The following is a 25,099-nucleotide window of genomic DNA, read 5'->3' as shown; positions in this document are numbered from 1 at the left end:
AAGGAGTAGGAATTCTGGGAAGGAAAAGTGCATTACCTCATTGATGGAATAATTATTCCTCCCAACTCTTTAACATGGCTTAAGGTGTATCAGCCTTCCTGGCCTGGTGATTAACCAACCCAACAGGGACAGACAACTCATAAGGGAGGAGACAATGCAATAGCATGCCTCCATCCAGAAGAAGAGTCTATTCTCTTAGGAAGAAACAGCTTTCTTTGAAGGGCCTCAACAGCACTCCAGCCCTTAGTGAACACAGAATTGTTGGTGTTATTTGATATAACTGGGCTCCATTCTAAATCACAGTGTGAAAGTCTCTGATATAACCCAAATATCACAAGTAAAGAAACTCTTAACAGGCAAGACATTGCAAGGGTCTAGATAGTATCTTCCTAAAGCTGAAGGTAAAGCCCAGACCTCTTTTAGAGAAAGATCAAATATAAAAGCCTACTAAGTTTCTTGACTTAGTAAACTTAACTTGTGTGACATTTCAATACATTTATGTAATGTGTAATTGCTAGGTAGATTTACATCTCTATTACCTCACACATGTGCCAGTGTGGAGAGTAGGGACAACATTCAAAGTCCTTTCTTTTATCTGTTTTGAACTATTAAAGTAATTGTTGATAATAGTTTTCATACTGTGCTTTAGAACATTAAAAAGCCTTTCTCCTTTGCAGAAACACACCTTTACCCATTATACACCCCCTCTCTATCCTCTGCTTCCTCACCCTTCTCAGCTCTGGTAATCATTCTTCTAGATTATGAAGGGTAAAGGTAAGGTAAATTATTTGCCTCACAGTATTTAAATCATTCTAGTCACTCAAAAGAGTCCTACTAGCAGATCAGCTAGAAGAAGATGTCAAACCTCAGTGTTTCTTAAAGCAGAATTCCAGGACCATATACCTCTGAATCAGTTGATTTAACAAAATGAGGACTTGTGATTTTACCTGAGGCAAGACACTGCTCCCCAAACATCAGGTGTTTGGGACCACACTGAGGGACAGTTGTTCCAACAGAGAGAGCTACTGGATGGTGTTTTGGGCTGAGGGAATCTTCACCCAGTTACTTTGCTCTTAGCAAAGATGCTTGTGGAGTTCCAGGTGCCATTCCAAATGTTCAGTGACATTGGAAATGCCTGGTTTTCCCTCTTTGGGGTATTGTTACTGTAACTGTTTGCCTTCTATTCATTCATTCAATCAATCATTCATTCACAAAATGTTAAGTCTGTGCTCTATGGCAAGCATTTTGAGGAGAGAAAAAATGACCACAATAGAATATCCTCTGCCTTACGGAAGTCAAAAACAGGCACAGACCCATTCTGTCAGATAGTTATACGAGCTGTCATCTTTAAAATCAAGATAAAGAGGAGGAAGGAGTTGAGACTTGTTTGCTGTTTAACATAAAGTGTCCAAAGACAGCATTTTGAATGTGGTGACTTCTGGGCAGAGAAGTAAAGAAAAGCTTACAGAACTACATCGTAAAGAAAAGAGCAAGCAGCACCCACCTAAGGAAGGAGCAGCTCCGGCTGTGATTAAGGACAAGGACAAGGCCTCACATGATGAGAGTTTGAGACATGGGGAGCAGATATGCTAAGCAGCAAACGTTCTTTCAAGGCATTTGACAAGAAAACGGAGAAATGAAACTGGTGTGGAAATAAGAACGGGGACGGGAGCTTTGTGGTGATGAGGCTGTGTGGAGTAGAGTTGTGAGCATCCTCACATGGAAGGCTGCAGCAGACAGAGCGGATAATGGCTAGGTGTACCCTTGAGCAGAAAGAAGGATTGGTGTGTGTCACGTGGGTGGAGCAGCCTGCCTTAAGTGGGACTGGATAACCTCTTCACTACCTTCTCCTTCTCTTCCTCTCTCTGAATCCCACAGTGACCCGGTTTTCAACCCTCCTGACCTTTCTCATATTTCTCATGAGTTTCGCAATCGTCTGTTGCCCCAATGATCAGTTTCTTTGTATGAATCAGGTGAAGTTCCGCACAGGGGCACCCTTTGGAGTTCATTTTAGTACAGAAGAAACCGATCCCAAAGGTGGCCGGGCAGCTCTTCATGCTATGTCTACCTTTCCCTGTCTTTCCTCTGCTTTCCCCAATTGATTCTTTGCATCTGTTGTCTAAATGTTACCTCACCTGCTGGCTGAATTCAGCCCAAGGGGCTGCCCTGCGGACAGGGGTTCCATTTATCACTTAGCACTGTGAGCCTGCGGTCATTTGCTTAAGTAAAGGAGCGTTAGAATGAGTAACACACAGCGCCACCTGCTGGAATTGTACTTCAATGGCAGGAGAGGAGGCTGCAGGAAGGGCACCACAGCTTTGCTCAGCTCGCTGTTGTAAGGTGCACCGGAAGTGGTCGTGCAGGTTTATTCACCAGCACTTCCTGCCACCTACGCCATTCCTTTGGCAGTGTGCCACCTGGTGCGCTTCTTCCAGTGTTTCTCTTTCCTCCCTGTGATGATTCAGTATCTAAAACTATGATGAAAACTAGCTGCGTTTCATTTATTCCTTAGAATCTCTTAGAGACTCTTATAGAATGGTGTAATTGGACAGAAGATGGTGGGTTTTCTGGGTCAGTGGTTGCGGCCATGTTCTGGATACAAAGACTCCAATGAAGCTAAAGCTCACAACCACCCGTGACGACGCCAACAATCGGGGACTTACCCTAAACCTCTACCCTCTGCAGGCACCTGTACTCACACGCACATAATCTTTTTAAACTGTAAAAAGTTACTTTAAATTTTTTTAACTTATTTAAAAAAAGAAGAAAATCCTGAGGTGGGTAACTCTGGGAATGATATGAGAGTTGGATAATGTCAGCAAGGACTAGGAGAACCCCATCAATCTGTCCTCAGTATGTCTGACGCTTGTGAAATGGCTCCAGCAATCTTAGTACTCACGAATTTCCACCTAACATCAAGGGGCAGAAAGGGGATAACTTTCCCCCACCTCTCTCCCGAGCTAAGCAACCTCTCCCAAGAGACTCTGGTCATGTTTCATTGGCCAGGAGAGAACAGATGTGTCCCATCTTAAGTGGGCTCCTGGCAGGGAGCAAGAAGAGGTCATGCTTACCCTAATTAAATGCCAACTCTCAGACTTGGTGTCTGGGATGGGGATCTCCCCTCAGGCCCCTGAAGGCTGAGACTGAAAACACTTTCATATATATATATTATATATATATATATATATATATATATATATATATATATCCCAGAGTAACTAATTGGTAAGAGAAAACTCTCCACAGGTCTTCCCATTCTGGCTGTCTTCTAAGCAGGAGGCATGGTAGCTTTGTTCTTACGTCTTTAAGGTTATGAGGGTGGACAGACAGAGGTAGAAGACAGAGACGATGCCTTCCCCCAAGGCAGAGGCTAGATTTGTTTCATGACCAGGATAATAATGAACAGTGCCTCTCCAAGGCCCAAAGTGAGGCAGGTTTGCTAAGAGCGCTGTGAAAGATCCAGGGTTTCTGAGTGCAGAGTCCCTCCCTCCCGTGCGTGCGCAGCAGGCTTACTTCCGGTGCAGCCCCCCCCCCCCACCTGGCTGACTCTGGGACTTCGGGGTAGGGGCAAGAGAAACCAGGATGAGCCTGAAGCCCACACTGCTTGCTGTGTAATTACCACAAGTCCTTTGTCTCTGACCCAGGAGCCTCTGCCTGTTTCATGAAACTGTGACCAAGTAACTTATTAGCTTCAAGAGAAGGAAAAAAAACAAAAAGCCAAAGCAGTCTTCAACAGTCCTGGAAAGGCAATCATTCATGTTTGCTATCTGCATCCTTTCCAGTGAGTCATGCTATATGTAACCCCACTCTCAAAGGCTTGTTTCTGGGAATATCTTCATTATGTAAGAAATCCCTTTCCTACAGACAGAGACAAGGCAGCGGCACTTCAGCCTCCAAGTGAAGACACACATTAACTGAACAGTGTCATTGGCTCTGGTGTCTCCTCTGCTGCCTCTCTTTATTCGCTCACTGACTCTCTGTGTAATTATCTTTCTTGAAATGTCAGTTGCTCTCACCCAGAAGGCCAAGGGCAATCAGCCACACACTGAATGCTAGAAGCTTTTAAAACACACTGGCTGTCTGTCCGGGAGAAGGGATTTCTCAAAGGAGTCCCTTAGTGGTGTCAGGGCAACCGGCACTGAGTGACTGAGAGAGAGAAACCCTGCCCTTCCCTTTCATCTTCTGCAGCAGAGCTGGAAGAGAGGGTCCTGGAACTGCGCTTTGTGACAGCCCTGTGCCTGAGCCCCTCTTCCTGCGCCCTCATGGGAGCGAGGAGCGTCAGCCAGGTCCTAGAAAACTTCCTTCCTTCTCCAGAGCAAAGGATTACTGTTAAGAAGAGCACAGGGGTCATGGATGAGCGAAGGGGTCATGGATGAGCACAGCTCTCAGACCTCTTCAGAGAAGCGCTTTTGTGCAGTGGATGGCAGTTAATTTAGAGACTCACGACTGGTCAAGTACAGAGCAAAAGCAACTATGGTGTGCTCAGTCATACATGGGAGTCTGTTTCACAGCCCCTCCCCTCAAGACTTAGAGCACATCACACCAAAGGAAGGTTGTGAGAGTCAGAGGTTGGGGAGGACTAGAGAAAACGTGTCTCGTGGACTTGACAAGAAGACCATTGCTCTCATATGCTCACAGCCACTGTGGTTTCCTGTATAAAACCTGCACCAGATCAAACCAGTCAACATCTCAGCAAGATTAGTGGAGTAACCCGAACTATGCGAGTCCCTTCCCCTAGCCAGGGAGGTATTGATGGTTGATGGCTGCTATGGGGGAGAGAGTCCGTTTTCTTTGGGGGTGTGATCCTGGTATGTTGACCATGCTCCAGTTCACAGATGATATAATTTTTAAAGACATGAAGTTGTTGAGGGGCTATGATCAAAAATCATTGTGTGCAGGTATGCATTTCTCAAAGAATAAATAAATAGTTCAAAAATCAAAGAGGATGGGGTCAAGGGAATAGGCAGAGACCTATCGTGACAAAAGGTGTAAAAACTAAGGACATTTCCCAGAATCTGCTGGTGCTCAGAATTTCTCCAAATGGTGACAGCTTAAGACCCAGACAAGAATTTGTCATAGCAAAAGGATAGTAGCTGAGGAAATTAGACCAGTGTTTATCCCTTCAAGTTGAACCTGAGGGTTAAACTCAATTTATCACTAAATTCTATTTCCCTGATGGCAGTTGATGCCTTTAAAGCAAAACAATCTTTCCCACTTAGCCCAGGAGCCCTCATTCTCATGCTGTTCTGATGACTCATGTTTAGGAATGCACCTGCTCACGTGCACAACAGACCAGAACAGATTTCATCTGAATCCTGGGCTGCTTCCCCTCCCCCCCCCCATCCACTGTATCCACCCTACCAAGAAGGATTCCTGAGTCTGCAGTCACATGATGGTCTACCTGAATTGCCATCCTACTACCATGGCAACTGAGATGGAGGTCACTAGCCTGCATGTTACATCTGTCACAATGATCCTGGAGGCAGGGGCTTCTAATTTGGATGAGATGTTTTACTGGACTACACATGGAATCACTGCAGGTGTTAAAATGAAAGTTCTCTTTCTAATGACATAAAGGATCAAAATTCCTTGGTACAATTAGGTTGATTAAATTGAACTCTGTAACTAATATCCCTGTAGCTCAATAAAGTTACGGCAGCTTTCCAGAGACCCCAACACAGAGGCAGGGAACACAGGAGCCCCTGAGAGAATCTGGCCCACTGTGGTTTTTAAATTAGAAGTTTGATTGCTTGTGACACTGTCCCAAAGAAACTGAATTTTCCATTAGCCCTGGAAAAAAATGACAGATATTTAATTAACCGGCTTAGAGATTAGGCAGAAGGCTTCTTGATGGATAGAGGAGTGGATATCTCTACACGCAAAGCTGGGGAAACTCACTGGTATACCACATCTTTAATGCTAAAAAGAATTCCCCAAGCCTAAGGGAATGCAAGACATGTGTGCTGCTTCAGCAGAAAGCTTCCTTCCCTGCCAGTCCTGAGAAAAATATACTTCAAAAGGTGTTTATAAAGCACTGGGTGGCCACTGAGGGACCTCATATAAAGCTTAAAATGTGAAATAAAAATGCTGCTTATGAGTAAATTTGACAAAGCAACCACCAAACCCATTCGCCTATTGTTGGAAGGTGATTTGTTGCAAAACAGAGTTGGCAGAAGAGATCTCTGGAAGCAAGAATGATTTGTGGTCAGTGCTGGCAGGGAGGTTGGGAGCAGGATCCAGTATCTCAGATGGGAACTAGCCAGGTTCGCAGCATCATGCAGAGGGGGGTTATGCTGCAGGAGTGCTATGCAGCCTTTGAGACAGCTACTAGTGGTCCAGATGAAAGATGCTGTTCACCAGCAGTGCCTGAATAACTCATAACCCTAATGTTCAATAAGGACTATGAAGATTAATGACATAATTTTGTAAGCTCTCTTAAAGCAATAGTTCTCAATTCTAGCTCCACAGTAGCATTTCCTGGGGAGCTTTGAGAAATACATGTCTAGTCCAGGTACTGAAGTTCCAAAAGTTCCCATATGGAATATAATTATATCATTTTCCCTTCCTTTTCTTTCCTTCTACCCTTCCCATATCTCCATATCTTCCCCACTTCAACCCCTCCTATATCATACACAAAGCAAAATCCCTCTTAAATTCATGTCCTCTTTTTCTATGATTAATATTGTGTTGTGGGTGTGTGTGTGTGCACACATTCACTCACATACCTTCTGATGAGTCTGATTAGTGTTGCTTATATGTACATGACTTCAGGGCTGGCCACTCAGTATTGGATAATCAATTATAAAGCTCATCTCTAGGGAAGACTATTTCCACCACTCTCGGCATGCTTATTTGACTGTAGTTCTTCGTCTAGAGGTTGGGCCCCATGAGGCATCCATTGGTGTTGTGATTGCTCAGATCTTAATTAGGCAGCCATATCGTTGTGGTATCACAGGCATAGTTTCCCTGCCATTTCTAGGAGGCACAATCTTACAACAGACCTCTGGGTCCTCTGACCCTAATAATCTTTCTGCCCTCTTCTTTGGTGTTCCCTGAGCCTTAGGAACAGGAGTTGTACCGCAGACGTATCAAGTGGGGCTGGACACCCCACCACTAGTTACTCTCTGTATTTTAACCATTTGTGGTTTTCTGCGATGTCTCCGTCTGACACAAAGAGAAGCTTCTTTGATGAGAACTGTGCGTATCTGTAGGTCTAAGGATAAGTATTTAGAATGCAGTTAATATTTCCGCTGGTCTACTAAAGTAGCAGTAGAAGGTTCTCCTCAGGACCTATGACTTCACTAGCCCTGGTAGTTCGCTAAATGTCCAGTACCGGGCATGATTGCCCTCCTGTTGAGTGGAGCTTAAATCCAATTAGAGTTCGTATCACAAAGACAGGAGTGCCACTGCTGCACCTCTGTCCACAAGTGTATCTTGCTGCCAGCTTCACTGGCTTTCAGGTTCCCTATATGGAAAGAGTTGGTGATGGTACCTTCTTAGAAGTCTTCTACAGAGTTAATAAGGAAATTAAATAAATGTATGCCTGGCACACAGAACCACCCTGCACCCCCAAGAGAAATTTATTTTCTTCTTCTTCTTGGTTAGTGCAAATAATGAATTCATGTGTATTTTTCCTCCAGTGGTTTGGCCATTGACCTGCGTAACATTCCCCTACAATTCACTGCTATTTGGTATCTAGGAGACAAATACTCATGTATCTTTCATACTTTCTGCTCCTCCAGCTGCCACAGAAGTGTCCTTTTCATTTGATGTTGGAAACGGGCCAGTGGAGATTGTGGTGAGGTCGCCTTCCCCTCTCAATGATGACCAGTGGCATCGGGTCACCGCAGAGAGGAATGTCAAACAGGCCAGTCTCCAGGTGGATCGCCTGCCCCAGCAGATCCGCAAGGCACCGACAGAAGGTCACACCCGCCTGGAACTCTACAGCCAGCTGTTTGTTGGTGAGTGAACGGAAAGATAATCACGACTTGGCTCTCTGTTGGCTTGGGGAACCTTCATAAGGAGAAAACAAACAAGCAGCCTGTGAAGGAATAGAGTTCCTTCTCACAGTGTCTGGGCCCCATTTCTTCCCTAAGACAGACATAAAGGAATTAGGAAGAAACTGGAGATGCCCAGATCTGACTCTGTGTCCCAGTCCCTGCACCACAATGTCCTCAACTGAAAAATCAGAGGAGGGAGATCTCGCAGGGCTTCTCTAGTTTCTGAAATTTTAGGCTTATGATTTCAAAACTGTATAATTGTTGCTGGAGGGCTTCTCTCCAGGTTCCCCAAGCCCTGCAGTCCCACAATCCACTTATAAAATAATCACTCAGACGCTTATATCACTTATAAACTGTATGGCCGTGGCAGGCTTCTTGCTAACTGTTCTTTTATCTTAAATTAACCCATTTTATAAGTCTATACCTTGCCACGTGGCTGGTGGCTTACCGGCATCTTTACATGCTGCTTGTCCTGGCGGTGGCTGCAGTGTCTCTCCCCTCAGCCTTCCGCTTCCCAGAATTCTCCTCTCTCCTTGTCCCACCTACTTCCTGCCTGGCAACCTACTTCCTGCTTGGTCATTGGCCATCAGTGTTTTATTTATATAGAGCAATATCCACAGCATATAATTATATCATTTATAGAACTTAAGAATGGGAGGGAAGGAAGGAAAGAGATGAATGGGCTCTATAAGCTCAAGGTTGCTTGGAATGATAGAGAAAAAGGAGTAAAGTAAGAAGAGAAAAAGAAAATGAGCCAAGTTCAAATTTGCCTTAAAAGATAAATAGAATTCATTCTTTTCTCTGCCCAGTGATCTACACAGAAAAGAATGTCCCTCTTCGTGGAGAAGAGGTTGACGTTTAACACAGCAGAAAAGTGACCTAGGAAGTGACCGGATCCGGCCACACAGCCTAATCTTCTTCACCAATAGTTTTGCTTGAGCACTTCATACACAAACACCATGTGTTTTGAATATTCCACCTCCATTTCCTCTCCTCCAGTTTCCCTCGTGTTCTCCCATCGCTTTTCCTTCCCACATCCATATGTTCTTTTTGAAACACAGAAAATCCACTTAGTGCTGCCAGTATGTGCATGGATATAGGGTCATCTACTGAAGCTGGGTAGCCTCTCTAGGGCCACATCCCTGAAGAAACTGACTCTCCTCACAGCAGCCAACAATTGGCAATAGCTTCTCAGCGAAGGGAAGGACTTCATGTCCCCTTCCTTCATCCGTATTGGGGTTTTCATCTGGCCTTATCTTACACAGGTCTTGTGCGTGCAGCCACGGCCACTGTGAGTTCATGTATACAATGCCCTGATGTATCTGAAAAATACTGTCTCACTGAAGTCATCCACTTCCTCTGACTCCTACAGTCTTTCCACTGTGCCAGTATTTCTGCTTCTAACATACTCCAGATTAACCTAAACTTACTTCAAGGTAATAGTTCTTCATATGGCAAGTTGAATTTTTGATATTTTTATCTAATACTATTCATACTTTAGGAAATTAGCAACATTCCCTTAATTGTATAAAAAGAAACTTAGTTTGAAGGACTCGGTGGATATGAACCAGCTTATACTCCCTCTCCAGGTTTCTGGAAGTTCATTGTTCAATTCTTTCACCTATGGCAATCACCCAGGAAGAAAACATTGGTGTGACCTGGTTGCTGGTCAGTTCATCATACCTATCTCCTGGTAGTAGATACTCACCAAGGGTCAATTGATGTTCAGAAGGGCCAGAGCCCCTAAAAGTCTTTCATGATTGTGTTCTGATACATGAAAAATATTAGAAAGCCATTTTTAAAGAAGACAAAATTGGATATACATCCCTTTCCTGTGTTTTTAGTCAGACTACAGGACAACAGTGATGGAAAGTGGGCATAGAAAGTGACACTGCTTTGTGAATGAGCCACGTGAGTCAGAGACCGTGGAAAGAGTGATGTGTTTAAAAATGTCCACCAGTCTTGTTTGGCTGGAACTGTTTGGGGGTTACCCAGGCAGGGGGATCTGAATGTGTCCCTGGTCCATGGGCAGGCCTCCTGGAATCTGGTGCCTGTGGTGTGACGCCTTGCACAGCCTAGGTGCAGTGAGAAGGGGCTTGGACCTGCCTAGGCTCAGTGTGCTGGGCTCTGCTGACTCCCCATGGGAGACCTCGATTTGGGGGGTGTGGGGATGTGGGGTGGCTTGGGAAAGAGGGCTGGGAGGTAGGAGGAGGGGGGTCTGTGGATAGCATGAGGAGTGAGTAGAAAATTTCTTAATAAAGAAAAAAAAACAAAAATTTAAAATAAAACATGAAAAAAAAATGTCCACCAGTCATGTCATCCTCCAGGTCCACCTGGAGGACTCAAAGTCAATGCACCATAGAAGTTACCTAGGTTTACTGTCGTCACACACACACACTCTTCATGATAGGCAAGTTACAGAACCAGCAGTATCTATCAACAGATGGACAGAAAATGTGGCATATACACGTAACAGAGATTTATTCAGTCATAAGGAAGAACAAAATTATATCAGTTACAGAAATGGATGCAATGAAGATCGTCATATTAAGCAAAAGACATCAGACACAGAAAGACAAATGTTATGTTTTCTCTCATTTATAGATCCTATATTTTGTAAAAAATCATTTTTTATGGATCTGACATGAAAGCAAAAATAAATAAATCTGTCTAGGGAAATGAATAGGAATAGTAGGAAGGAGCAAGAAAGAAAATAGAAAGTGGAGGTGAACACAGTCAAGGTACATGATAGACTTCATGGAACCTATCACTATGTACAGTAAATGTGCACCGATTTTAAAGGCCCCCAAACTCACTGGGAACCCAGAACACTCCAGTCTTTCCCTCCAGTAGTAGGTCACAAATTATACATTTTCCTTTACATTAGCTAAATAAAGAGTCCATTTATTCCTACTGAACACAGTGAGTACATTTCTCTTCATTAATATATCATGCCCTGATGACCTGATCCAAGCTCCTTTCTAAATGCTATCCATCCCTAGAATGCCGGGCACCATCTACTTGAGTTTTATCATAACAGGACTCTACTTGGCTCATCTTCCTGAACTTTCTCTTGAATGGAGACATCCAACTCTAGTTTTACCCCTTTCTTCACACTCACTAGAGTTGCCAAGAAGAATGCTAGAGACCTGGTAATGTTGTAAAGTGAAAACCACTGGAGTATTTACTATGAAGACACGCTGATTCATTTGAAGAATGTGACTTAAGAGTAATTTATTAGAAGAGAAGAGAAATGGAGGTGAAGTTTGAATTCCTCATAGCATTGAAATGTAAGGGACGAGCAGAATAAGAACCTTGCTAGAATAAAGTAAAAATACAAAGAGCTCTCTAAGTACAATGAGGAAAGAGTAATGTCTCCAGAGGAGAAATTTTATGAAAAAGGCAGTATAGAATAATATCAAGGACCATTAATTTTTTTAAGCTAGAATCTTTGGATCTAACAATGATGAAACCATTGATGACCTTACAAAGAGAAGTTTCCAGAGAGTGAACAAATGTGATGGGTTAGCAACTTATTGTCATTTGGTAACAAAGGCTAAGTCCCTAGTTCCAGTTCTTAATTTCCTGTTATCTTAGAGGTGGGCACAAAGCACATCTCCCAGGTGTGAGCTAGTTGAGGCAACCCAGGGAATATTTTCCTACAGTAGAGGCCCAGCCCAAGGTCAGCAGAGAGGAGCATTGTCTCCAAAAGAAGGACATATCCAACAGCTCTGAAGGCAGCAAGCTGGTCCTTAGTCTCAGGTCAACTCTAATAAAAACTTACTTTTTTTTAACCAACTACCACTACCTCCCTATCTTTTCTCATATGCCTAGTGAAAGAGTTAGATAATTAACCCCCACTAATTTAAACATTTATTAACATGTGCTTAGTAGGGGTTGAACTTGGCCTGGATGGCTAAGTGGTCAACATTCCCCACAAGGCTGTGTGGTTACCAACGGGGGCTTTGAATCCTACCTCTGCCTCTTGACAACTGTGGAGACCAATGATAATTTATTTAATAGCTGTGTGTTTAGCGGGAATATACTTCCTGTAACTTAGGATCCGATGAGGTTATTGCATATAAATTCCTTAACAGGATACTTGGAATGCAGTCAATACAACTTGAATGTGAAATGCTTTTCTTCATACTCTTTACTTTTTACTCCCTTCATTCCTCCTCCCCCTGTGCACTTAAAGGAACCTCTTCCAGCTAGCTCAGTCTCTTCCTTCTCAAAACGCTGGCTTGAGATGGGATGATCCCACCGTGCCTGCCCTAGCAGAACCCTCTCATGCAGAACTGTCCCTCAAACACTTCACCTACCCCTGGGACAGTGGCCATAGCGCAGAAAACTAGGGCCCAGGGTTTCCCCCAGTAGGCCGACAAAGCAAACAAAAGTCTATCTGAAAATTTCACCCCAGTGTCACTGGTGCAGCTAAGACGCGGGGCAGCATCACCCATGTGCTCCCTCCGGGTTCTAAGGAAGGAGTGCTTCGGCACAACTTCAGTCTGAAACAGTCAGAAGGGAGCTCTTAGCTTTGCACACAGAGTGGATGCCACAGAGACCCAGCTTCCACCACTCCCTGTGCTAGCCAAGCCAGTTCATATCTTTTTTTTTTTTTTTTAAAGCAACCGGAGAAACAGAAAAGACATTTTCTCACTGTGCAGCTAAATATAATTGGAACCTGTCATCCCAAAAGAGCTAATGCAGGTCATTTGGAGGAGATAAGAATCCAGCCATAATTCTGGTCTAGTAGAAAACTAGGAGGGAAAAATACTAAAATTGATGCAAGAAGGAAAAAGCAGTTGCTAGCATTTCTTCTGAATTGCCTAAGAAACTTTCTCCCATTTTCCCACACAAAATAAGGAGCTAGCATATGACAATACCTCAGCATAGCCTGGCAGATATATTTACACCACATGGTAACTAGAGCCTCGTCCAGGCTGGGTGTCCAGACCTCAGTCCTGCACCAAATCCATAGGTTAGAGCTTTCTGAGGGGAAAAAAAGAAAAAAAAAAAAAAAGCAAACATCATACCCACAGTGTTATCTAAGCCCAGTGGAGATTAGGTCAGCCCAAGAGCTCTGCCACAGGGAAATACCAGAGGGTCTGAAGTCTAAGCAGCTGAGACCTCAGTGACAGCCGAGGGAGAAGAAGATGTATGTTGGGCTCCGTAAGGAAGTTCACCTGTTGACCCTATTGGCCAGTATATGCCATAGAAGGAAGATGAGCGGGCTTCTTAGGATCCAGACTAGGAAACAGGTGATCCTTCAGTCAGCAAGATACAGGAGCCACAGTAGGTGACTCTTAAGCAGAAGTTTAAAGAGGAAGTCAGCTATCTGAAGTCTGCTTTACCAAGCTTCGGGTAGATATCAACTGCTCAGAGACTCCTAAAGAGAATGGCTGGGTCCATTTAACTAATAACCAATGTCCAGGCTCCAGGCACAAAGCTCAGACTGCCTCAGACATTAAATGGTAACATCTTTATAAAAGACATGGCCCAAAGTATCTGTGAAATCTTTCTTAGGCTTCAAGTTCTTTTGAGTTTGTGAGGAGCCCAACCAAAAACACAATGGGAGAGCCATTGTCTACAGAACAACTCTCAGGGATGCCTCTTCCTCCCCTAACAGTGTTAATATACTGCCCTCTCTCACCTGATTGTGCAAGTTCACAGAAGAACCAAGGTTCATTAAACAACTTGTAAGTCAATGAAGACTGGAGTCCTGGGAAAGCTCTCTGAGCTAAGCTTGGCTGACAAGGTCATATAACAACCCAGATTCCTCCAACTCAATAATAGGGCTTGTTTGGTCAGCTGCTCTTCAAGTGTCCGCATTCCAAATTCACAGATGGATAAGTTCAGCACCATTTGAATGCCAAGTGGTTGAGAGAGCAAAGGGAAAGTCAACAAGGGAGGCCGCAAAGCAGAAAGTTGGAATTCCAGTACACCCAAATCTGTAGATGACCAAAATGTCCATCTCTAAGACTTCAAAAGTTTACAGTAAAAAAAAAAAAAAGTGCATGGTACCTAAGTTGTAGTAATAATAGTATAAGATATACTAATACCCCTATTATCTGTAAACCTTAGTGTTAGCTATGAGGTCTGGGATGACATCTCAAGGCCAAGAGCAATGCAGGCTTTACCTTATTTCATGAATTTACAAAGTGGACGCTATTGCTGCTTCCTGCTTCATTTATATCGGAAGAAACTGAAGCGAAGGGTTAGTACTCACTTAAGGTCACATACCAAGTGAGAGACAGGAAGAGATCTGATTCCAAATAGTCTGACCCTTATCCACCCACTTGTCAAGCCAAAGATTGTACTTGGTAAAGATTCCCAGGCAAGGAGGACTCTACAGAGGCCATTGTGACAGGCCAGAAAAGACTGGATCAATCAGGCTCAACTCCACCCCAAGGAGAGCAAGAGAGATTTATTTCTAATTGGGTTGGATTTTGCATTTCATTATGTTTAAAGATCCATAAACACACACACTTCAGCCTTTTAAAACTTGAGATAGGAAGGCTCATACACTGAATTTTCTCTATCTTCCTGTATTGGGTAGTTTTAATACTTGGAACAAGGGATCATGGGTAAGTCAGGCTCCTCACCTCCCAGGAAGATGAGGAAATGTGATGTCACCTTCACTGAAGTTTAAATTTCAAAGAATGACTCCCAGAGGAAGACATTCTTGAGCTGTAAAACTCTTCCTACAAAGGCTTTTTTAAAGATTCACATGGCAAAAGGATGGGGAAAAAATAACAATTACTGCAACATTTTTTATGTAAACATGGTTAAAGTAGAGATTAAGGGTCTAAAGTCAGTTCAGGCAAGCTAGAAGAAAATTGAAGTTACCTAGCAAATCTATTAGAGAATTCTTCATCTGGGATAATACTGTGGCCACTGGGCATTTGGTAATGTTAGGCAAAGGCAGGCACTCTCTTCAGCTCTAGGCAACACAAACAAAAGCTTCCCCTGGTTCAGAGAAGAATCCACCCTGACCATGCTTTATACACCCCAAAAGGCAGGGAAACACTACTCTTAGCTGGTTATGAAATCTGTAGTAGGAATTTGAGATGAACAGGCACTGAAAGTCAGGCTGGGCATGAGGCAGCCCTAGCAGGTATTTTCTGGACTACGAAATCTCAATCAGAAAAGGCCAAAGCTGGCAAAGGATTGCTGTCAGCCAGAGGAATGGCTTAGCAAGAGAACTTCATACAAAAGCAGTTTTCTTCTCTTCCCTGATGAGACTCCTCACATGAGCTTCTCCATGATGTAGAAATATGTTCTTCCTTCCTTCTCTCCCTACTTCCTCCTCTCCCTTCCTCCTCCCCCTTCTTCCCTTCCCTCCTTTCTTATCTCTTATCATTAAAGCCCTTACAAAGGTTGTCTAAATCAGCATGGATCTAAAGTCTGCACTGTATCACATCCTTTTGCCCTGTCTCTTGCCTCCTTGAAAAACTTGCTTCCCATGGATTCCAGGGCTCTGCACTCTCTTGCTTTTCTTCTTGCTCATTAGCTACCAGTTTAGTCTCTGATGCATTCTCTTCCTCACTTGACAAGCAAGTGTTGAAGTGTCTTCTCAGTCCACTCATTGTCCTGTAAAATCATAGCCTATCTACCATCTAATGGCTCAAAATACTATTTAAGCACATTGACTTAAATTTAAATCTTCAGACCTTGCTTTTCTCAGGAACTTCTGATTACTTGGCATCTCAACGTAGATTTCTATGGGGCATCCCAGAATGAATATGGCAATAAAGAATCTTGATGTCTACACCAGCCTCTGCCTCTACCAGTCTCCCTTGTCTCAGTAAATAACATCACCGTCCACCTGCTTTTTGTTAACTCCAAAATTTGGAGTTGACCACAATTCCCTTCTTTTCTTTTCTTTCCCTCTTTTCTTTTCTTATCACTCACCGTCAATAGTATCTCTGGGCCTGTTCCTCTAGACTGCCACCAATGCATCTACTGCCATCTATTGCCACTAGTCACCAGCCTCCTCAAAGCCATGGCTGAGCTTTGCTTAGATGACTGCAGGTAGGGCCTGACTGCACTCCACAGTCCTGGTACTTTTCTTTAACATGCTTTGCTATAAAGCTCGCTCCCACATTGTAGCACCTCATTGCATCCCAGACATCGGCCAAGCTGACTTCTTCTTGTCCTTCTCTAAGCCCCTGTTACTTCTTTACAGAGATGTTCTCGGAGCACACCATCTGAGGCAGCCAATCATTGCTGTGTCCAATTTTCTTTAGGGCTTGTCATGCATTTATTTTTGTGTCCCTCTACTAGGAAGTAGGCTACATATAACCAGAGACTAAGGTCCTGCCTATCACTGGGCAGTGGTTTCCCAAGAGATAAATATTCATGGAGTTGACAGCTGAATGAGTACATACACAAACTATATGTTTTTTTTATATTTCTCTGAATTAATATCCATATTTAAAGCTAAGTCATCCCATTTCCCAAATAGTTTTCCACATAATCTTTCTCTAAAATCCTTTTCTTAAAAATTGTTGTTATTTACCTTCTTTGGAAATACCATTTCCACTAAGTATCACAAACTGAAATCAAGCATGACAGAGGCCAAAATAAATAAATAAATAAAACTGCAGAGAAAGTCAAAACATTATGAAAGACACCATTTCCCATCATCTTAGACCTTGCAGTTTTCAATCTTTCTAGTATCAAATTGAGGTCTTGCCTGTTTGGCATTAGCTGAACTATTGGCTGAGATCCCAGTGCAAACATTTTGCCCCAGTTATGGGTAACTGATCTCAGGCTTGTTCATAGACAGGGATTTAAAGATGGTGTCTTGACTAGAAACTAGTACTAATAGCGAAATCACTAAAGAAAATCTGACAAATAGTAATAACTATAGAAAGTCAATAAACCGTGTGCACAGCAAACACAAAATGCATTGCCAATTCCCCTCCGTGGGATGACTGCTCTCTCATAGCTGTCCCAGCAGCACCCTTCCTCCCCCTTGGCCAGACCACCTTTGGCCAACTCTGCCCAGCTATGCTCCTCTCTCTAGAATTTTCCCAGCCTCAGAGTCTATGGCCAACAGTGACCCTTCTCCACTAATAGTCACCATGTGCATGTCCTACCCCTTGCTTCTTAGTGATCAAAATTCATTAGCTTTCTCACTTCCAGCTGTCTGTTTCACAGAGTTTTAACAAATGGTACAAATTATGATGGTTACAAGACTTACTCTTAAAAAAAAAAATCTATGTTCCTAACATCATCAAATTGATAGTTTTCTTTGACTCTCTTCCAAGCCTCAGCCACAATGCTATTTTCATGAGGCTGAGCTATTTATTCTAAGGCAGAAGTTGTGTGAACAGACGCTGTTGGAGAAATATTTCAGGGCTGCTGCTAAGAGCCAATGTATGGCTCAGCCTCTGTGTGGAGTAGCTTTGGAGCAACAAGAACAAAGCTTCAGGGACTCTGAGCTTCTGGGCTTCTCCTCAAATTCCTCATGGCCTTTAAGACAGTCTGATCCAGAATCCATCCCTGGTGCATGAGCAGGCTTTGTGGAGCCCACTACCTATGATGGGACACCTCCTGCAGCCTTGAGGCAAGGGGAAGGGCTTAGACTTGCTTCTATTGGGTGTGCCTCCCCAAGGAAGGCCTTACCTTCTTAGGGGAGGGAGTGAGGAGTGGGTTGGGAAGGGGGAGCCTGGGAGTGAGGAGGAAGGAAGAGGGGGATCTTTGATTGGTATGTAAAATGAATGAAAAAAATTCTTAATAAAAAATAAAAGCATGCAAAAAATATATCACTTTATCAAGCTAAGCTATATATGAGAAATATATATATATAAAGATAGTCTGATCCAGAGAGGGCATCTTAACACACAGAGACCAGTTTTCTAATCAATATAGGAGGGGCACTTTCAACAAGTTTATCAAACAATTTATGAATACATTTTTTTTTTTTTAGTTTTTCCAATAAGGACTCAATCAGACTTTGTAAGGATAGCTGTCTGTGGTGATTTGGATGCAAATGCTCCCCATAGGCTCGTGAGGAGTGGCATTGTATGAAAGGATCATGACATGTGGCCTTGTTGGAGGAAGTGTGTCACTTGGAGTTGGAGGAAGGGGGTGGACTTTGAGGTTTCAGAAGCTCAAGCCAGGCCCCATGTCTCTCTTTCTTCTTCCTGACTGCCGATCCAGACATAGAATTCTCAGCTACTTCTCCAGCACCGTGACATCCTGAATGCCACCATGCTTCCCACCATGTCAATAATGGAACAGTGAACCTCTAAACTATAAGCCAACCCCAATTAAGTGTTTTCTTTTATAAGAGTTGCCATGGTCATGGTGTCTCTTCACAGCAGAAGATCATTGATTAAGACACTGTCTCATAGGAAACGATGTTTTTAATTGTACCAGTAATAAATACTGAACGGATGCATATGTACAACCCACAGTTCTTCCCCGAGTGCAGTAAAGAAGAGATGTAGAGATACCCTTTTTATTAGTCCTACCTTCTAGTTGGCAGGATAGTTTCCCAGCACAAGCTCCCCTCTCTGCTCTCTCAGGTAATGAGCCTCATGTGCAAGACCCCTCCTGTGCAGGATGTCTGGTCTCTCATCCATTTAATGGCCCTTTCTTCACATCCTGACAGTGTACCTCACTGGCTTTAATTTCACTTATTTTTTCCTTTAGATTCTAACTATTCTAAAGTATCTTCTCTGCCTATTACTGGGACCTATGTGAGTTTATTTCATGTGTAGCCTTCTAATCCCACTGTGTGTGTGTGTGTGTGTGTGTGTGTGTGTGTGTGTGTGTTCATTTGTGTTATATATGCACTTTTTCAAAAATATATCTATATTCCTGAGAACTGATAGCATTGGCATTGTGTGCCATACCTCATATGCTGAATGTACTATGAATCCCACTCCACTTCTTACTTTCCTACTCAGCCTTATGTTTATGTGACCTATTTGTGCAGTTCTATGAATACTGAGTGCATTGTGATCCATTATGTGTGCATGTGACTTGGTCTATCCCCTTTGATGACTACCTGGACTCCCCACACACGCACACTCTACTATCATAAGTAATCCTTATCTGTATATTTCTATGCATGCCTCCTGTCACCTGAGTGAGACTTTTGTGTGTTATTTTGCTAGTTAAACATCATCTGTGGTCTTCTTGACATTGTACTTCTTGTTCCTGTTCTGGTCTATAATTTCCATCTCTTTCCCTGTGATGTTTTTCACCCAGTGGTTTTGTTTCTCCTCTGGAAAAACCTAATATTGTACTTAATATACAATTAGTCATTTTTGCATTTTTTGTCTAAATGTGTCTCCTAGATATCATATTGTAGAGTCTCTTGAGAAATCTAATTTGAAAATGTCTGTCTGACTGATTATCAGGGTTATTTTTGCACTTATACATTTTTATGTACTATTTGCTTATTCCATACTCCAACTCCCTTTCTGTTAATAAGATGACCATAAGTAACACTACTAATCCAAAAGCTGGACACTGCACTTTCATTTCTCTGGCATCTACCATAGTAGGTACCATACTAGGACCTATGCTTTGTTTCATTGTGTTGTATTTCATGACATGGTTTCACTCTGTAGGTCAGACTGGTATCAAACCCTAAAGTGGCCAGGGGAAAATCTGAGCTTCCAGTTCAGTGAGATATTTGTTATGGCTTCTGACAGGAGTGCTTCCAGCTCTGGAACCAAAACTTCTAGACCAGCAGAACTAAAGGTCATGGGAACATGAAGCAAAAATTTTCCTAGTAGGTCACTAGGGGTGGTAGTGAATAGAACTGTTCCCTTTTCCACTCTTGACGCTGGACACGTGGATCCTGGCTGTGAGAGAAACCATACCATAGATTAGCCACCAATTCAAAGCGTGGACTGCCTTCTGGAGAATGCTGTCCTAGCCCTCCAAGCTGCTGTAATTGGTGTGATTGGTCTTCAAGAGACCACTCCGTTTTTCTGTTAGGCCAGCTGCTTCAGGATGGCAGGGAATATGATAAGATCAGTGTATTCCATGATCATGAGCCCATTGTCACACTTCTCTGGCTATGAAGTGAGTTCCTTGATCAAAAGGAATAATAGGAGGCCGGGCGGTGGTGGCGCACGCCTTTAATCCCAGCACTCGGGAGGCAGAGGCAGGTGGATCTCTGTGAGTTCGAGGCCAGCCTGGTCTCCAAAGCGAGTTCCAGGAAAGGTGCAAAGCTACACAGAGAAACCCTGTATCGAAAAACCAAAAAAAAAAAGGAATAATAGGTGGGACACTGTGACAGTGGACAAGGCCTTCTCTGATTCCACAGACGGTGATTTTGGCAGAAGCTTCTTTATCCTCGCATTATTGCTACTCTGGTAGCCCATAGTGCAGCTGTCATTATTCCAGTGTCTGTTCCTCTGCTCTTTTATTGGTTCTGCCTCTGGAAATACAGATGAAGTTGAGTGTGGCTATTCAGGGTGCTTGCTGGTCTTGAAGATTTTGTCACCTTTTCTTGTGAGCTTGTGTCAATGCCCTCGGGGTTACCAAATGCTTCTACTATGGTCCACCTCAGGGGAAAAATCGGATCTCAGGATCCAAATCTATCCCTCCCAAATGAAAGAAAGCCCCTGCCTCAGGACATGGAACTCCTGATGTTCTGGTCCTCCACCAGCCTTCCCACACCAAGTGTCCCTCCACCCCCCTAATTCAAAGCCCTTCTTTCTACTCGGGCAAGGGACAGCCATCTTCTGGTACAATCTAGTCTTAAACCGATGGTTTGTCTACACAAGCTAAACCTATCCTCTTAACTACCTTACCTTCATCTCACACGAAGCATCTCATGACGTCAGAGAGCCGGTATCAAAAAAACTACCAAAATCCAATAGCTTTCACTTGTGTTTCATTTTCCTTGACATCTCTTATAATTTAATATTTTATAACTTTACTCTCCTTGAAATCCAGACCTTAAAACATTCTGTTCTCTCAGCTTTTCTGTTAAGCCTTCATCCCCATCTTAATCCCTGAGCCTCCATCCTTTTTCCTCTACTCTCTTAGCCATGGAGAGCCCGTGTCCAGAGGACCAGTTATCAGAATAGTGGTGATTCCTCTCAACTCCCTCAATCCAGCCTTGGTCTGGACTCATCCCTGCAAATGTATGTGAAGTTTGTGTTGGGGTTAAAAAAAAAAAAAAAAAAAAACTGGTGTCACCATCTGAACAACTCAAAGGATTCTTCACTCTGGAGTTAAAGAGACTATGTGTGATAATTTTAAACCTGTACCTTTAAAGATGGTAATAAAGATGGAGAGAAACAGACATGAGAAATATTAAGATCATGAAAAATTTGTTGTGTGTCAAACATGAGAATTCACCATCTTGTCACATAACATAGGCAAGAACATACAATTTGTAAATGAAATATTTAAAGTTCTCGGCTGTCTAAGTTTCAGCTTGCATTGAAGTTTACTGAAATATCTGTTGCAAACCCAGAATTAGGATCTTGGTAGGAAGATCCTGCCCTCTCTCCTGTCCCCAAGCGTATGACAGACTCAGAACAGCAGGACCTACTGAAACAGTGCAGAGCAATGACCTCTAAACTTGATACTGTGGTTTTGAATATAGAAAGACCAACTGCACACAGCCATCAATCTCAAATCCACTTTGGCTTCCCAACAGTAGCATTCAGCTTTTCATTTAGAAAAATCACGAGGTCAGTGGTGACATCAACAAAACATCCCTTTGGTTGACCTAGAGATGAACTCTAATATCTCCACTCCTACCTCTGAATTGTGAGTATTGCATTTCCACTGTCACTTTCAACTGTCCCTGTGGCTTTGCAGATGGTGTTCTGGTGAGTGGGTCTGTGGTACAAACTGCACTGTCAGTATTCTCTGTGCCTAAGCAAAGCAATGCCTAGGAACGTGTCAGATGCAAGAGAAGAAAGGGCCTTGTGTGACCCAAGTTCTCGAGTGCAGACAGAAGCTACAGCATGGACAGAGTGCAGATCACCTGGCTATGACTCTAGATATAGGTGACAATGGGTGACTGAACTCTCTTGGCCTCAGTTTCCCCATTCGTAAACAGGGATCGCAATACAACTTACCTCTGTGAACTGAAGCACATGAAGTTGGGATAGTGTCTGGCATGGCCACTTTTAGCTTAGCATTAGTTTGAGATGGCCAATGTTTTCCCATGCCTGTCCTGTGTCCAGGACCTCTCAGTCCCATCTTCATCACAGAATAATGCACACTTAGACACATCTGATTACTTGCTGCTACTAGAAAGTACTATGCTTTCAGTATTTTAAATTTTGTCCTTCTAGTTTTGCAGTCTGGAGTCACATATTCTGTGTATCATTCATTATGAAGACATAGAAAATCCATACAGTGATAATGAACTTTTAAAAATCCATTCTATTGAAGTTCAGAATGGGCACTCATGACTGTTCTCTGAAAAAGTGATTCTCCACAACTTAGTTCCTGGATGTGTAAAAGCTTTCTCTGTGTATTGCTTTCCATGACTAGCTAACAGAGGCATCATTAATCAACACTTGTCAATCATACAGCTCTGTGCTGAAGATGGAAACCAGTTTCCTTGACCTCCCTCTACCACTGATGGCTATAACCATTCTGGGGTTCTGAGATAATGAGATAACTGGGGTTTTATTTCTCATACCTGCATTGGCCTCATAATTGTGGGTGGTGGGTAGTGGTGGTGGTGGTGGTGGTGGTGGTTGGTGGTGGTTGGTGGTGGTGGTGGTTGGAGACAAGATGATCAAGACTTGAGACACATGGTAGCATATAAAGCAGGAGAAATAGGAGGTTCAGTATTTGCAGATCTACATGACTTATCCAAGCACATTGCTGCCTTTGCCCCTTAGCTGTCAACACCTGGGCCAGCTGTGGCTGTCACAAAAAAGAGCCAAGGTCAGAGTAGGCCCTCCAGACATAAAAATCATACCTGTTTCTCACTGGTCTTTGATACCATTCTAATAACATGTTAAAAGCTCTCTACCAGCTCACAGGTCCTGTGATCCTGGCGTAGCCCTCTAAACTAGAGATAACCCCTTTCCTAAGCCTGGGTGTTCCACAAAACAGTGCTGAAAAGTCAATCTTGTAGGAATTGTTTTTCAGATCTTCAATAAATTTTTCTTTAAATTTCAAAAAAAAAAAAAAGACAGACTCAAGGTCATTCTCTCAGGCAGACTGGATCAGGAGCTCAATGTTAACCCTTTGCTGGCTGTCTTTCTGCTAGAACCTCTAGAACCTCCAGAACAGAACACCATAGATTGAATGACTTGGCCTATGGATGTTTATTTTCTCACAGTTCTAGAGGCTGGAAATCCAAGATGGAGGTATCAGTGAGACCCTTTCCTTCCAAGGCCTCTCCTTGGCTTTGATACCCCATCTTCTTGATGGTTCTTCATAGGGCCTTTCTTCTGTGAGGGTACACCATTCCTGGGGGCTCTTCCTCTTTTATAAGAACACCAATTACCTCCAATTATGTTCTCATCCTGTGACCTTGTCTAGCCTTCTTTAGAGGCCCTAGATAGGCTATATACAGCCAAATTCATATTGGGATTTAAGGCTTCAAAAGCTCAACTAAACAATGTAGGGAACATAGATGAGATTCCTGGCTTCAAATTTGTGTCTGTTCATCGAATTAGAGTTTTCACTCTGGTCCTGTAGAATTTTGATCATACTCTACAGTAGTAACAATCATAATATCTGCCATTAGTTGGGCTTCAGCACAAAGTGCTACATTAGTTCACCTGATATTAAAATGCCCCTTCAGGGTACATACTGTACTGATAATGCATGTAAAAGGATTAAGACCTAAGGAGAACTTGGGTAGACTACACAGGCAATGAGATGCAAAAACAATCTGTTCATTGCTTCCTCACCACATGTCAAACTGTACTGAGCATTGGTGTGGTGGGTGGCCATTTGTGAGTCAAGCAGTATTAACCTCTAGAAACAGTGTCTGGGGGCTGGAGAAATGTCTCAGAGCTTAGGAGCATGTGTTGCTCTTGCAGAGGACCTAGGGTTAAATTCCCAACACCTACATGGTAGCTCACAACCATCTGTAATTTAGTTCCATGGGATTCAACATACTCATCTCTGAGTGCTGTACACACATGGTACACATATGTACATGTAGGCAAAACACTTAAACACATAAAAAATATTTTAAGAAATAATTTCCTTGTGCATCATTTTCTAAATGCTTTTCCTAGTACTTTACTTACAAAACCTATGAAATGATACATGGTTTCACTCGCCTGGGCATCCTGCATCGCTCCCTTTCATCCTTCTCCTTCTCTCCTGCCCCCCACCATGCAGGGGAGTACCCCATAATCTCTTTGTCGTGGAGCCTCTCTCCATGGACATGTTTGTCTATTCTGTTTCTGTCCCTTCTCAGTGCACTCCATCTAAACTGCCCAACTTAAGACTGACCCTACTTCAACTCCAGATCCCACTTAACCCTGCCTGACTGTGTTTCTCACAGCGGTCACCACCTTCTAGCACGTGATGTATATATTGAATCTCCATGCTGCAAGGGCAGAGACTTTTTCACAGTAGTGAAATAAACACATTTAAAAAAAAACCCACTTCTAACAGGGTCTGGTTCAAGTGTGCAACCTTTGGTGTGATTTCTTTCTATGGTGAATAAGTGGCCAGTCTGATCAGGTGAAAGTGCTCCAGGGTCAAACATACCACTTTAGATGCTGTTGAGATCTCGGTTTGAGGACTGTGCTTTTTATAATTCCTCTCAATCATTATTTCCAACAATTTTTTAAATGGAACACCTGATTATTTTGTCCAAATGTTCTGTGCACTTGATAGTTGTATTACTCATTATAGGTAGTTACAACACTTTCATAATTAATCTTTAATTGCAATACTTGCATAGCATTTCAGATGAAAAATGATATACAAATTAAACCCACATCTCACCTTGGATAATTATCACAGATCTGACTAATGTGCACAGAGCCCTGGCATGGCAGGGGGCTCTTCTCAATGACAATGTGTTGATTTTCTAATTAAACAAAGGTTCAGGAGCATTTTTCCTTGAAGACCTATAATTTAAACTTATGACATTTGCCACCAAGAAAGATTTCTACAAAGCA

The 25,099-nt window shown here is 42.9% G+C and overlaps 1 protein-coding gene across 1 annotated transcript in view; it reads left to right on the top strand.

Annotated features, from left to right (window-relative positions):
- Positions 1-25,099, top strand: part of Cntnap2 (contactin associated protein 2) — a 2,034,995-nt gene that overhangs the window by 1,790,585 nt on the left and 219,311 nt on the right. Inside the window, exon 17 of the mRNA XM_028876400.2 lies at positions 7,743-7,961. Within this exon, the coding sequence (XP_028732233.1) occupies positions 7,743-7,961 (219 nt within the window). The remainder of the gene's footprint in view (positions 1-7,742; positions 7,962-25,099) is intronic.

This window comes from Peromyscus leucopus, chromosome 3 (genome assembly GCF_004664715.2).
Source record: "Peromyscus leucopus breed LL Stock chromosome 3, UCI_PerLeu_2.1, whole genome shotgun sequence".
Taxonomy (NCBI): Eukaryota; Metazoa; Chordata; class Mammalia; order Rodentia; family Cricetidae; genus Peromyscus; species Peromyscus leucopus.
The sequence above is the reverse complement of the archived record's forward strand: the minus strand, read 5'-3'. Positions and strand labels throughout refer to the sequence as shown.